Here is a 13,910-nt window from a genome sequence, read left to right on the forward strand (position 1 = left end):
GTGCAAAAGTGCCCACATTCTTACCCCGTGACGTCACTTCCCAGGACAGCCTCGGCGGCAACAGCAAAACCGCCATGGTCGCTACGGTGAGCCCCGCGGCAGATAATTACGACGAGACCCTCTCCACCTTGCGGTACGCCGACCGGGCCAAGAACATCGTCAACCACGCCGTGGTGAATGAAGACCCCAACGCCAGGATCATCCGGGAACTCCGGGAGGAAGTGGAGAAACTCAGGGAACAGCTCACCAAAGCTGAGGTGGGTTTGCTGCCTGGAATGAGTTTCCTTGGTCCTGCAGCACCAAGTTAGCCGATTAAATTGAACTTCTGTATTTTCTAATGGACTGATTTACCGTATTTTTCGCTCCATAAGGCCCACCTTTTTCCTCCTCAAAAGTAAGGAGAAATGTCTCTGCGTCTTATGGAGTGAATGTGTGGTCGATCGCTGGCTCCCTTTCCGGCCCCTTGCCCAGGCCTCCATTGTTGAATGTTCTGCAGATGGAGGCCGTTTGTTTCCCCGGCAACATGGGACTGGCTGATTAGATTATCTGTCTGGAAACTGTAGAAAGGGGTCCCTTTCCTTTCCTAAAGAAGCTGAAGAACTGTGAGTTGAACCCCATAAAAACAGGATTTTTTTTCCTTTGCAAAGTAAGCTCAACAACTTTGAACTGATCCTCAAAAAAACGGGGCTTTTCCCCTTTGCAAAAGAAGCTGCACAACTGTGAGCTGATCCCCCCAAAACGTGGCTTTCCCGCTTTCCTCCTCTAAAAACTAGGTGCGTCTTATGGAGCGAAAAATACGGTAACTGTCCGCAAAGACCTGCACCAGATTTTGCAAATATATTTAGTTCCTTGCCAACATTGTTTGCTGGCGGTAGGTGACACCTGAGAAGAGGCACCCTCTGTTTTCACGCAGAAGCGAAGGCCTCTTTCGTGGTGGCTCCTTCTGGGACCGAGAAATGCGACTCTAAACAAAAGGTGTTCATTCATAGGCAAAATTCATGCAGCTATGAGTTCCGTTAACTGAGTGATAGCCCTCCAATTTATAGCTCATTAAAGAGTTCCCATAAAGTTGTTTTGTTTTAGCCAGGCATCTCAAATCTCTCTCACGGGGTTATTGTTGGGTTTTTTTGAGGTTTGTTTTCCTGCTCTTTTGGGCAACCCAAAGTCCCCCTCTGCCGGTACCTTTTAACCCCTCTCACCTTGGCACAGACCTTGGCCGTCTTATAACTGTTTGTTTTGCACTAATGAAGTCAAGTTTTGCAAGGCTGGTTCTTTTCCCATGCCGGTGCCCTCAGCTAAAACCTCACGCATCACGGCTGCCGATTCCCGTGCGCAGCATCTTTGGTTCCTTTTCTCAGTAACTCGGATCACAGTGATAAGAGAGCTGGGAGGCCCCCCCCCCCCTTAAGCAGTGGTATTTGTGAGAAATATTCCTTTTCCTGCTTTCTCTCCCCTTTCCTTTCTGCGACTTCCTAGGCTATGAAGTCTCCAGAACTGAAGGACCGCTTGGAGGAGTCTGAGAAACTTATCCAGGAGATGACTGTGACCTGGGAGGAGAAACTGAGGAAAACAGAGGAGATCGCACAGGTCTGTATTTCTGTTTTGAGGGGGGCTGGGGGTGCAGAATGAGAGGCGAGTTCCTCACTCAAATAATCCCTTCACATGACTTTATGGTATTTTGGGGTAAGCTGGCCAGTTCATGCTCTCCAAATGGGTCTTTGCTTAATTCCTGGGGTGGCTGTTTTCCAAGGGAGATTATTACTGTTTTCAGAAACAAAGGACGTGTTTACTGGCAAACAGATTTATTACGGCACTAGCTTTCGTGGACTAGATACCACTTTGTTTGTTTTGTTTGTTCGTTTGTTATTTCCGATTTGTAATCCGATCTCCCTCCCCGAAGGGAAGGTGGCAAATGATAATAGAATTACGCAAAAACAATGGTAAAGTCGGAGATTACATATTGCAGACCGTAGTTAAAACCAGCAGCGGAAAAACCTCATAAAACTCTCAACTGGATAAATGTAGAAGAAGCATTTACATCCCCCGTGGGAGGGAGTTCCACAGAGGAGGGGACACCACCAAGAGTGCCCTGCGCCAGATCCCCTCTTCTTGCTAGTCCTCCTCGCAGGAGGATGAGTAGGGCCTCATCCCCTGATCATAAATTTGGAGGGTCCTGGTGAAGGTACTGCTTTGTAGTCATTTAGTACATTTTACGCTTGATCTCCTTCCGCAGGGCCTGTAAGACAGAGCTATTCCGCCCGGCCTTCAATTTGAATTAGCCTGATCCTCTATTCCCTTTTCCCTTTCCTCTTCTATGAAGAAACCCTTTCTGGGACCCCACATTTAAATTCTTCCCTGGTCTCCTTTCGGGCCCTAGTAGGTCCAACTTGGCCAGTTAGCCCTGGTGATCATTTGATGTCTACTTACTGGGTCCCCCGCCCCTGAAATGATCCCTGAAATTTTTGAATTTTATTGATATTGATGCTGCATTTTATGTTGTGTTTTATGCTGTTTTTAAGTTGCATTTTAATCAATGTTTTATATTTGCTGTTAGCTGCCCTGAGCCCAGTTTTTAAACCAGAAGGGCGGGGTATAAATAAAAAAATATTATTATTTATTATACTAACTTCTTGAGTAGAATCCAATAGCTTCTAGGTCTTGGGAATATCGGTTATAAGGTCACTTTTTGCCTCTCTGTACCATAACCAGGCAGAGGGACGCAGGTGGCGCTGTGGTTTAACCACAGAGCCTAGGACTTTCTGATCAGAAGGTTGGTGATTTGAATTCCCACGACGGGGTGAGCTCCCGTTGCTCAGTCCCTGCTCCTGCCAACCTAGCAGTTCAAAAGCAAACCAGTGCAAGTAGATAAATAGGTACCGCTCCGGCAGGAAGGTAAACGGCATTTCCGTGCACTGCTCTGGTTCGCCAGAAGCGGCTTAGTCCTGCTGGCCACATGACTGGCTCCCTCGGCCAATAAAGTGAGATGAGCGCCGCAACCCCAGAGTCGGTCACAATTGGACCTAATGGTCCCTTTACCTTTACCTTTACCTTTACCATAACCAGGCAGCAGCATTCTGTGCTAGCTGAAGCTTCCACCTTCAAGGTTAGCCCCATGTAGAGTGCGTTGTAGTAATCTAACTTGGAGCTTGTTCGACCACTGAGACCATACTCTCCCTGTCCAGAATTGGCCCTCGCTGCATGGATTACCCCTTGCCACTAAGGCTTACCCCTAAATACCCCTAAGCTGTGTGCCTGCTCGCTCAATACCCTGGTTCCCAAACCTGAGTGCCAGGTTGACCCGCAGGACCCTCCGTCTTGCCAGGATTTAACTTCAGTTTAGGGATGCTGGTGGCGCTGTGGTCCAAACCACTGAACCTCTTGGGCTTGCCGATCGGAAGGTTGGCGGCTCGATTCCCCACGACACAGTGAGCTCCCGTTGCTCTGTCCCAGCTCCTGCCAACCTAGCAGTTCGAAAGCACACCAGCGCAAGTAGATAAAGAGGTACCACTGTGGCGGGAAGGTAAACGGCATATCCATGCGCTCTGGTTTCCGTCACGGTGTTCCGTTGCGCCAGAAGAGGTTTAGTCCTGCTGGCCACATGACCCAGAAAACTGTGGACAAACGCCGGCTCCCTTTGCCTGAAAAGCAAGATGAGAGCTGCAACCCCATAGTCGCCTTTACCGTTTTCCTACCTTTTAATAATAATAATAATAATAATAATAATAATAATAATAATATTTTATTTATATCCCACCCTCCCCAGCCGAAGCCGGGCTCAGAGCGGCTAACAACAATAAAATGATGCAACATTCTAAAATAATTTCATTTAACTTCAGTTTATTGGCCTTCACCCAGTCCATCATCCCTCCCCAATCCCCCAACCTTCTTTCTCGTAAGATTTTTGTTCCTTCGCGCAGGAGCGGCAGAAGCAGCTTGAAAGCCTTGGCATCTCTCTCCAGTCTTCTGGGATCAAAGTTGGCGATAACAAGTGCTTCCTGGTGAATCTGAACGCGGATCCGGCTCTCAACGAACTCCTGGTCTACTACTTAAAGGTGAAATGCCGGAACGTTACACGGGGTCATTTCCAAACGAAAGCTTTCCCCCCTCGGGTGTGAGTTCAGTTCATGAGCCCCACTCTGGCAGAATCTGCCAGCTATTGAAACAGTAGTGGTAGTTGTAGAAAATGATGGTGATGATGATTACTTCCTTGGAGGTTTGTAAGCAGAGCTTGGATGTATCAGGAGCTCATCCTGCACTCGAGTAGGACCCTGGCAGAGACACATGCCCAACTGGCATGTTCTCTCCCTCCTGGTCAATCGTTCGGGAGCTTCAAAAGCTTTCTTCTGCCCAAATATCACAGCGACCGATGCCAACAGACACCGGTTCACTTAGGGATCTGCAGAGTGTTCACAGTTTGCGTAACAGACCTCAGCAACTCGGCATTTTGGCTAATCTACTTTATTTACATATGAACCCACACGGAGCACTGCAACATGGCTCCCTCTCTCTCTAGCATCAGACAGCAAAGAGAAAGAACAAAAGACAATAGTCCCACTTCACAGAACACAGGAGCACAAACATCCTGTCTCCGTCACTTCCCACTCTGTGGAGTCAAAACATACACCGTCATGTGATAGACAACAATCCCATGACTGCAACCACGGAGCAGGAATTCTAACAGGATGGCCATCTGTCATGGATGCTTTAGCTGAGATTCCTGCATTGCAGGGGGTTGGAACAGATGACCCGTGGGTCCCTTCCAACACTATGATGCTGTGATTCTACACTTTTATAATTATGAATTACAGTCGTACCTTGGTTTGCGAACGCCTTGCGAGTCGGACATTTTGGCTTCCGGACGCCGCAAACCTGGAAGCGAGTGTTCTGGTTTGCGAACATTCTTTGGAACCCGAACATCTGACGCGGCTTCTGATTGGCTGCAAGAGCTTCCTGCAGCCAATCGGAAGCCGCTCTTTGCTTTCCGAATGTTTTGGAAGTCGAACGGACCTCCGGAACGGATCCCATTCGACTTCCGAGGTACGACTGTATATGAACATGAACATGAAATTTATTACGGTCAGAGACCAGCTTGAGAAACACAAATGGAACTACAATCCCAACAGCAAAACAAACATTTAAAACAATATACAACAATAGATTTTAAGTTTAAAAGTGCGATAGGCATATAAACACATAAAAACTTTAAAATAGGCTGCCTTAGAGAAGGTACGACTGTATAATTAACTGTGAATGGCTCCGAGCACAATATTGAAAACACAATGATACATCAACCATGTACAATATTGAAAACACAATGATACATCAACCATGTTTGGGTTGGAAGAGAGATCCTAGCTGATGCGAAGTCTGAGCTAGAGACTTTGTATCTTTCATCTCTGAAGCACTGTTTCACTACTGACTAGAACCCAAGTCTTCCTGCATGTACACAAGCAGTTGTGACTGTGGTTTGAAGTGGAAACCTGTTATAACATTGCCTCCCAGTATGTTTCCGAACACAGTTAAAAGCTGACCTTTAAAGCCCTAACAGCCTTGGTCCAGTATACCTGAAGGAGCGTCTCCACCCCCATCGTCCAGCACGGACACTGAGGTCCAGCTTCGAGGTCCTTCTGGCAGTTCCCTCCCTGCGAGAAGTGAGGTTACAGAGAACCAGGCACAGGGCCTTCTCGGTGGTGGCACCTGCCCTGTGGAACTCCCTCCCATCAAATGTCAAGGAAATAAACAACTATCTGATGCTTAGAAGACATTTGAAGGTAGCCCGGTTTAGGGAAGTGTTTAATGACCGATGTTTTAATGTATTTTTAATCTTTTGTTGGCAGCCGCCCAGAGCGGCTGGGGAAACCCAGCCACATGGGCAGGGTATAAATAAATTATTATTATTATTATTATTATTATTATTATTATTATTATTATTATTATGCCTCTTCTCCTCCTATAATAATATTAATAATAATAATAATTTATTATTTGTACCCCGCCCACCCATTCCAACAAAGATCAAAAATACATTAAAATGTCACACATTAAAAGCTTCCCTGAACAGGGATGCCTTCAGATGTCTTCTGAATGTCAGGTAGTTGTTTATCTCTTTGACATCTGATGGGAGGGCGTTCCACAGGGTGGGTGCCACTACCGAGAAAGCCCTCTGCCTGGTTCCCTGTAACCTCACATCTTGCAACGAGGGAACCACAGAAGGCCCTCAGCACTGGACCTCAGTGTCCGGGCAGAACGATGTGGGTGGAGACGCTCCTTCAGGTATACTGGACCGAGGCCGCTTAGGGCTTTAAAGGTCAGCACCAACACTCTGAATTGTGCTCGGAAACATACTGGGAGCCAATGTAGGTCTTTCAAGACCGGTGTTATGTGGTCTTGGCAGCCGCTCCCAGTCACCAGTCTAGCTGCCGCATTCTGGATTAGTTGTAGTTTCCGGGTCACATTCAAAGGTAGCCCCATGTAGAGCGCATTGCAGTAGTCCAAGCGGGAGATAACCAGAGCATGCACCACTCTGGCGAGACAGTCCGCGGGCAGGTAGGGTCTCAGCCTGCGTACCAGGTGGAGTTGGTTAGACAGCTGCCCTGGATACAGAATTGACCTGCGCCTCCATGGACAGCGGTGAGTCCAAAATGACTCCCAGGCTGCGCACCTGGTCCTTCAGGGGCAGAGTTACCCCATTCAGGACCAGGGAGTCCTTCACACCTGCCCGCCCCCTGTTCCCCAAAAACAGTACTTCTGTCTTGTCAGGATTCAACCTCAATCCATTAGCTCTTCGGAGAGCTGCTGCCAGTCCGTGCAAGCATTGCAGAGCCAGATGGACCATTGGTCGTTGCAAGAGCTCCCTCTTTAAGGAGAGCTTGCTTTGCAGCAGCTGGAAGAATGCAGGGCTGGGAGGGTTCCTCAGACCCCCCCTTGCTTGCTTGCTAAAAAGCAACAAAAGAGCTGATCGGAGGCTTTTGGAGTGGATCCGGAGAACTTCCCGGAGGTGTAGGTGTCTGGGCTGTGACTCAAAAGTGCTTTGTCAGCCGACACACACACAAACACACCCGTTTCTGAGCCCGAAGGCGCAGCAAGAATGCCTTGGCAGCGAGACAAATTCGGGAGGGTGACCTTGAGTCTCTTGCAGAAGGATCGGGTTTCCTCTCGGCGCCCTGATAAGTTAGAGGTCAGGAGAATATAGGGAGGGGCGAGAAAGAGGAAGCGGGCACTTTCAGATCCTGGTGCGATAGAGGGGAATAAACAAGGTCCTCCTTATTTAATGCAGTCCGTCCTCTAGGAAAAGAGTCGGCAGGTGTTCTGAAGCCAGTGGACCTGATCCAGTATATGTTATTCCCAGGAATCTGTGCAAACAAACTCACAGCGCCGCCTCGGCCTTGTCTGCTGTCGTTCGCCCTACGTCGCGGATTTGCTTCTCCTCTGACGAATGAAAAATAATTTTTAAAAGCTGGATTTTTGCTCTTGGAATCAAGGGAGACGCCAGCAGTTGGAGAGGGCAATAAATCTTCAGCCCGTTTCATGGCATCCTAGAGGAAGCAACAGGGGTGGCAGGAAGAAAGAGAGAACAGGGGGTGAGGGAGAGAGAGAGAGAGAGAGAGAGGTGGGGCCCCACTCAATTTTGGGGGTACATTAGCCAAATTTTTTTCTCTGATACAGTATAAGATTGAATTGATGCAGGTCAGATTCTTCACAAGTTAGGGACACTGAAAGCTGCCTTATACTGCGTCAGACCCACTGGCCAAGTTATAGTTTTATTTCTTTCCGTATTTTAGTAGATATGGGTGTGTGTGTTTTTGCATTGTTTTAATCCCATAGATAGTTGTGGGTTTTTAAAATTATTTTTTTAATTTTTTTTTACCAACAAGCAAAACACAAACAGCGAAAACAAAGTGAAAACCCCCCAGGCGGCTGATACTTTGGGTATACGTAATCAATAATAACATATTCAAATCAACCATATGTACAACTCTATATACCTTAACACTCCTCCCGCCACAAGGTTTATTTAACTTTTAACATTTTAATTGCCCCATATTGTTCAAACCTGCCCAAATAATCCAATATTTTCTCAAACCAACCCTCCTCTTTCTCACTGACTTTAAACCCTTTCATTTTATGTATCTTCAGTCCCAGAGAGAGTTTAATGACTTTTTTAACAGTTGCCCCATATATATATATATATTTAGCTAGTTGCGTCTTATCTGTGTAGGTTTACATTTTTGTGAGCCACCTGGAGTCCTGGTCCTGGGGGGGAAAGCAGGATATAATCAAATATAACAACCACAACAACAACAGATATCCTGACTGGCAGCAGCTCTACAGGGTTTCAGGCTGGGCCTTCTGGGGCTGCCTGGGATTGAACCTGGGATTTTTCGGGTGCATAGAATCGTAGAATTGGAAGGGACCCCGTGGGTCATCTAGTCCAACCCCCTGCAATTCAGTGGAGGTCCTCTGCCACTGAGCTATGGATCTTCCTCCCATGTTGAACAAATGCACCCCCACACTTTTGCTGTCTTTTAAACCGCCCATCAACCTTGAACCTTTTGCAGGAGCACACGTTGATTGGGTCAGATAACTCCCAAGACATCCAGCTTTGTGGCATGGGCATTCTGCCTGAACACTGTATAATTGACATCACTTTGGACGGTCAGGTTATGCTGACACCCCAGAAGAATACTAGGTAAGATGAGTGTTAGTTTGTTTGTTTGTCTCTCTCTCTCTCTCCTTCCTTCCTTCCTTCCTTCCTTCCTTCCTTCCATTACAAGAAAAACTGCTCCTTTCCCTTATAGGGTATTCCGGAGCTTCATATAGAGTCCTTAAGTGGGTTCCCCATCGGTAGGAGAAAATAATAGAGGCCAACCAGAGAATATTGAGAAGCAAAGCGGCTAATAAGCCTGATCTTTATTAAACTGTTGCAACAGGGTCCTTGCTCACCACATGCAGGGAGGGAGGAGGAACCCAGAACAATGGTGCACAAAATAGACTTTTGAAATTGCCCACCCTGTAGCTCAAAACCAACCAACCCCAAAAAAACTCCACACATCATACATACATCACAGAAGGAGGCGGTCTGCAGCGGAAATCCTCCCTGCCAGGATACCTGATAAAGGTCACTGATTGCATTACCTGGGCAGCCTGGCCATTCTTTTGTGATGGTTAATACTTGAGTTCCTGAGTCCAGGTCCCTTAAGACAGGATTTGCAAGCAAAAAGACAATGGGAAGACTTTCCCCATTTGCCTCCCTCACTGCAGAGGAATATTTGAGGTCACTGGGAGAGTCAAAATGGCTCCAGGATTTCTCTCCTGTACTATTTCTGACACGTGGTTCATATATTTAGATATGTGTGTATTTATGAATATTTATATTTGAGACCTTAAAATCCTTATAACCCTTCCTTCCTTCCTTCCTTCCTTCCTTCCTTCCTTCCTTCCTTCCTTCCTTCTGTCTTTCTCTCTTCCCCTCCCTCCTTCTCTTTCTTTCCTGAAAGAAAGCCTTGTGGCTTTTACTGCAGAGTGGTTCATAAAACATGGAAGGAATTCTGAAATTCCACTTTAGGAAATTAGGAGAATCTGCCCAGCTCCCCCATTGGCTGCCTGAACGTCCCTTCTCTCCTTTCTCAACATCCCACTTCATTCTAAACAGAACAAATCAATGCAGAGAATTTAAATGGAGACGTGGTGCCAAAACTGTGGGCTTTCTCAGCTTGGAATTTTTTTATGTATTCAGTAAAAAGCGAGGGAGGGAGAGAGGCAGAGACAGACTCTCTGTGAGGCTACCTGCCACTCCCTGCAGTGACTTAGAGCTTCCGGGGCCATCTTGGCTGTGAGACCTGGAAGACCTGCTCCCTGCTTTGCAGGCCTTTTCCCACCTGGCCTGGGTGGACCTGGACTGACTCCAGCTACAAAAGCTCTTGGGCCGTAGGGAGCAAGGCACCCACAGCGGAAGCCCAGACTGGCTGCCTTGCTGTCCGCTCCCTGCCAGGATGGACAGAAAAGGACCACCGGGAACAGAGAGCCAAGAGGACTCGGGAGAGACAGAGTAAGGGCTTTGCGGCACCCGAGAGAGTGCGGTTCTGCCTCGGCTCACAGCGAGGAGATTTCAGGAGAGGGCACTTCCATTCACAAGGATTTTGACTTCCCAAACTGAGATGCTGAGGATCTGCAGGGCGAGGGAAGTGGGAGATGCTCAGTTATTTTCAAGTTTCCTTAGCTGTGCACGATCTTGGTGGCTACTCCCAGAAAACTTCTTAACTCCCTCCCTAGACAAGCGAGACTGTTTTCTTCCTTGTCCTTCGGCTGGCAGACAAAGGCTATTTTATCCCTGCAGGCTTTTGGGAACTTTGGGAAAGAGCTTTGAATAGTGCCGTGCCATTTATATTATCTCTGTTTAATTTGTTTTTTTAATATCGCTCAAATTCTACTACAGTTTTGCAAGTGAGAGCCAGTGTGGTGTAGTGGTTAAGAGCGGTAGACTCGTAATCTGGTGAACCGGGTTCGCTTCCCCGCTCCTCCACGTGCAGCTGCTGGGTGACCTTGGTCCCGTCCCACTTCTCTGAAGTCTCTCAGCCCCACTCACCTCACAGAGTGTTTGTTGTGGGGGAGGAAGGGAAAGGAGAATGTTAGCCGCTTTGAGACTCCTTATGGGAGTGATAAAGCGGGATATCAAATCCAAACTCTTCTTCAATTACCTTTGATGTGCTTTTAGCTTTTTGCATTTTATCTGCCTTACGTAAGCCGCCTTGAGTCCAGGAAAAAGGCAGGTATAAAGAAAAATAACAGTGGCCCTAACAGATCCAGTCCCCTTTGCTCCTTGCACCGCAGCCTTCAAATAATTGGGGTGCAGGATTTAGGGCCTGACTCTGTTTCTCTTCCTCCTCCTCTTCTGCAGGACCTTCGTCAATGGCACGGCTGTGACGGGCCCCACACAGTTGCACCACGGAGACAGGATTCTGTGGGGAAACAATCATTTTTTCAGGTAGGCAGCTACTCTTTGTCTCTCCCTGGCTTTGTCTTGTTTGTTTTTGGAAAGCTCTCAGGGTCCCGGGGTGGAGCTGAACGGCATTCGCCAAATAGAACCGCCGGATCTCATCAAACCTGGCGGCGGAGGCCCCTTTGCTGTGGGGGCTGCAGCCTCCGTTGTGAAATGCACATCTCCTGAACAGGTGTTGTCAGAGGTACCGACTTATTTCATGGGGGGTTCCTGATCCTTGCTTCAGTTTTTCTTTCTCCTCTTTGTTTTGTTTTCAAAGTAGGTTACTCGAGTGTTTGAATTACAGAGGCAGGCAGAAGAGGAGGCCCTCTTAGCTTTTTAGAAGTGCGCGTATTCGGGGCAGGGGAAATGATTTCTCTAAAACGGAGAGGGAGTTCAAGATCAGGGCTTGTAGATTTCATGAAGCTGGGGTTTTGGCTAGCTTGCATGTTGATGTTAGCAAGCAATGCGTTTGCCTTTCAAGGCACGTGGAATCAGTGCTATTTTTCTCGAAAAAGAGGAGCCGCAAACACCTCCCTCGTTCTCTTGGAATGGCAATGGCGCCCATGTGAGAGTTCTGCATATAGTTGATATAATTAAATGCAAAGTGGGCTGTACACCCTCCCTGGGGGGAATTACCGGGGGTGGGGGACGCTAAGAGGAAAGTGGGTGGCAGGGGGGCACTGGAGGTGTCAATGGCTATCAGACTTTGAAAAGCTGGTATCACTGGGTCAAGTTCATCAGTTTTGTTCAGTAAATTAAGGTAAGGTAAAGGGACCCCTTACCATTAAGTCCAGTCGTGGCCGACTCTGGGGTTGTGGCGCTCATCTCGCTTTACTGGCCGAGGGAGCCGGTGTACAGCGTCTAGGTCATGTGGCCAGCATGACTAAGCCGCTTCTGGCAAACCAGAGCAGCGCACGGAAACACCCTTTACCTTCCCACCGGAGCGGTACCTATTGATCTACTTGCACTTTGACGTGCTTTCGAACTGCTAGGTTGGCAGGAGCAGGGACTGAGCAACGGGAGCTCACCCCGTCATGGGGATTCAAACTACCGACTTTCTGATCAGCAAGTCCTAGGCTCTGTGGTTTAACCCACAGCGCCACCCACGTCCCATTCGCTAAATTAAATAGTTTTAATTGGGACTTTGAATGAACATGCAATTAACTGTTACTGTTCTGAATTTTCTGGTGCCGTTCCTTAGTGGGTCATGCAAACAGCTGTTCTGAGTGATGCTTTTTATAGAGGAGGGGGCACTGGGGTGAGTTTATGGAACCCGGGGGGCAGTGACCCGAAAAGGTTTGGGAACCCCTGATTTAATGGGTCCCAGCAGTCAAGAGGGAGGAAGATCCGCTCTTAATAGCTGCTCCTTCCCATCTCTACACCCTCCTTTTCGGTTTATTTTTATTATTGGTTTTTGTAGCCACCCCTGACCAAGTGGTCCCGGGGTAGATTGCAAAAACATAACGATGAGTAAACACGCGTAATTAAAGTACAGTCATACCTCGGGTTATAGACGCTTCAGGTTGCGTTTTTTCGGGTTATGGACCGCCAAAACTCGGAAGTACCGGAAGGGGTTACTTCCAGGTTTCGGCGCATGCGCAGAAGCACCAAATCACAACCCATGCGCCGCTGTGGGTTGCGAATGCTGTGGGTTGCGAACGTGCATCCTGCACAGATCACGTTCGCAGCCCGAGCGTCCACTGTAATAAAAGCAAAACCATTCCATATCAGAGTAACAAGACTGCATTGCACACGTGTACCTTAAGTTTTTCAGCACCTCGGTGGAGGCTGACATTTAAATTAGGCTGCAAGAAGGCTGTACAGTGGTACCTCGGGTTACATTCGCTTCAGCTTACAGACGCTTCAGGTTACAGACTCCGCTAACCCAGAAATAGTACCTCGGGTTAAGAACTTTGCTTCAGGATGAGGACAGAAATCGTGCTCTGGTAGCACGGCGGCAGCAGGAGGCCCCATTAGCTAAAGTGGTGCTTCAGGTTAAGAACAGTTTCAGGTTAAGAACAGACCTCCGGAATGAATTAAGTACCGTATTTTTTCTTCTATAAGACTCACTTTTTCCCTTCTAAAAAGTAAGGGGAAATGTGTGTGCATCTTATGGAGCGAATTCAGGCTGCGCAGCTATCCCAGAAGCCAGAACAGCAAGAGGGATTGCTGCTTTCACTGCGCAGCGATCCCTCTTGCTGTTCTGGCTTCTGAGATTCAGAATATTTTTTTTTCTTGTTTTCCTCCTCCAAAAACTAGGTGCGTCTTGTGGTCTGGTGCGTCTTATAGAGCGAAAAATACGGTACTTAACCTGAGGTACCACTGTATACCTTTGCAGTGCTATGTCACTGGGTGTCCTGGTTTAATTTAAAAGCATTGCAAAAAATCTTTAAAAACCAGGAGCCTGGCAAGTCCACACCTAGGCCTGTAGGATTCCCTTGACCTCTGGCATTGCAGATGAATCCCTGTGATTTTTTAATAACTCCCTTGGGTGCCTTTTAATTCCGGATAAAAGCTGCGCATCCATCTGAATGGGGAGCGGAGGGCGTGCCTGTGGTTTTCTGTTTGAAGGATATAATCCTTAGAGCTGTTTGGTTGGTTAGAGCTCACCAGAGGAATTTTGGCTTTAGAAAACTTGAGCGGCACACGCCCTCTTGCCAGGTAACAACGCAGCGCATTCCTCCCAGATGTTCGCCTGCACATGCCTTACTGCAGCCTTCCCCAACCTTGTGCCCTCCAGAGTTTTGGGAGCAACACCTCTGAGGCTGAGTGCGACTGATGGGAGTTGTACCGTATTTTTCGCTCCATAAGACGTACCTGACCATAAGAAGCACCTAATTTTCAAAGGGGGAATGCGAGGGAAAAAAAATTCTTTAAAGGGAGCGCTGAGCAGAGCCTGTATGCATCCCAGCCTCTGCTCAGCGCTCCC

At 47.8% G+C, this 13,910-nt stretch overlaps 1 protein-coding gene across 7 annotated transcripts in view; it reads left to right on the plus strand.

Moving 5' to 3' along the window:
• The window catches only part of KIF13B (kinesin family member 13B), a 196,976-nt gene that overhangs the window by 88,442 nt on the left and 94,624 nt on the right, over window positions 1–13,910 (plus strand). For all 7 annotated transcript variants that reach the window (XR_014545790.1, XR_014545791.1, XR_014545792.1 and 4 more), the window contains 5 exons: window positions 45–257; window positions 1,477–1,587; window positions 3,918–4,052; window positions 8,559–8,689; window positions 10,898–10,984. Coding sequence is in view for 3 of the 7 variants with exons in the window: in XM_083604747.1 (XP_083460873.1) it covers window positions 45–257; window positions 1,477–1,587; window positions 3,918–4,052; window positions 8,559–8,689; window positions 10,898–10,984 (677 nt within the window). In the remaining 4 variants the exon portion in view is untranslated. The remainder of the gene's footprint in view (window positions 1–44; window positions 258–1,476; window positions 1,588–3,917; window positions 4,053–8,558; window positions 8,690–10,897; window positions 10,985–13,910) is intronic.

The sequence above is a fragment of the Podarcis filfolensis genome (assembly GCF_964270895.1).
Source record: "Podarcis filfolensis genome assembly, chromosome: 3".
NCBI lineage: Eukaryota > Metazoa > Chordata > Lepidosauria > Squamata > Lacertidae > Podarcis > Podarcis filfolensis.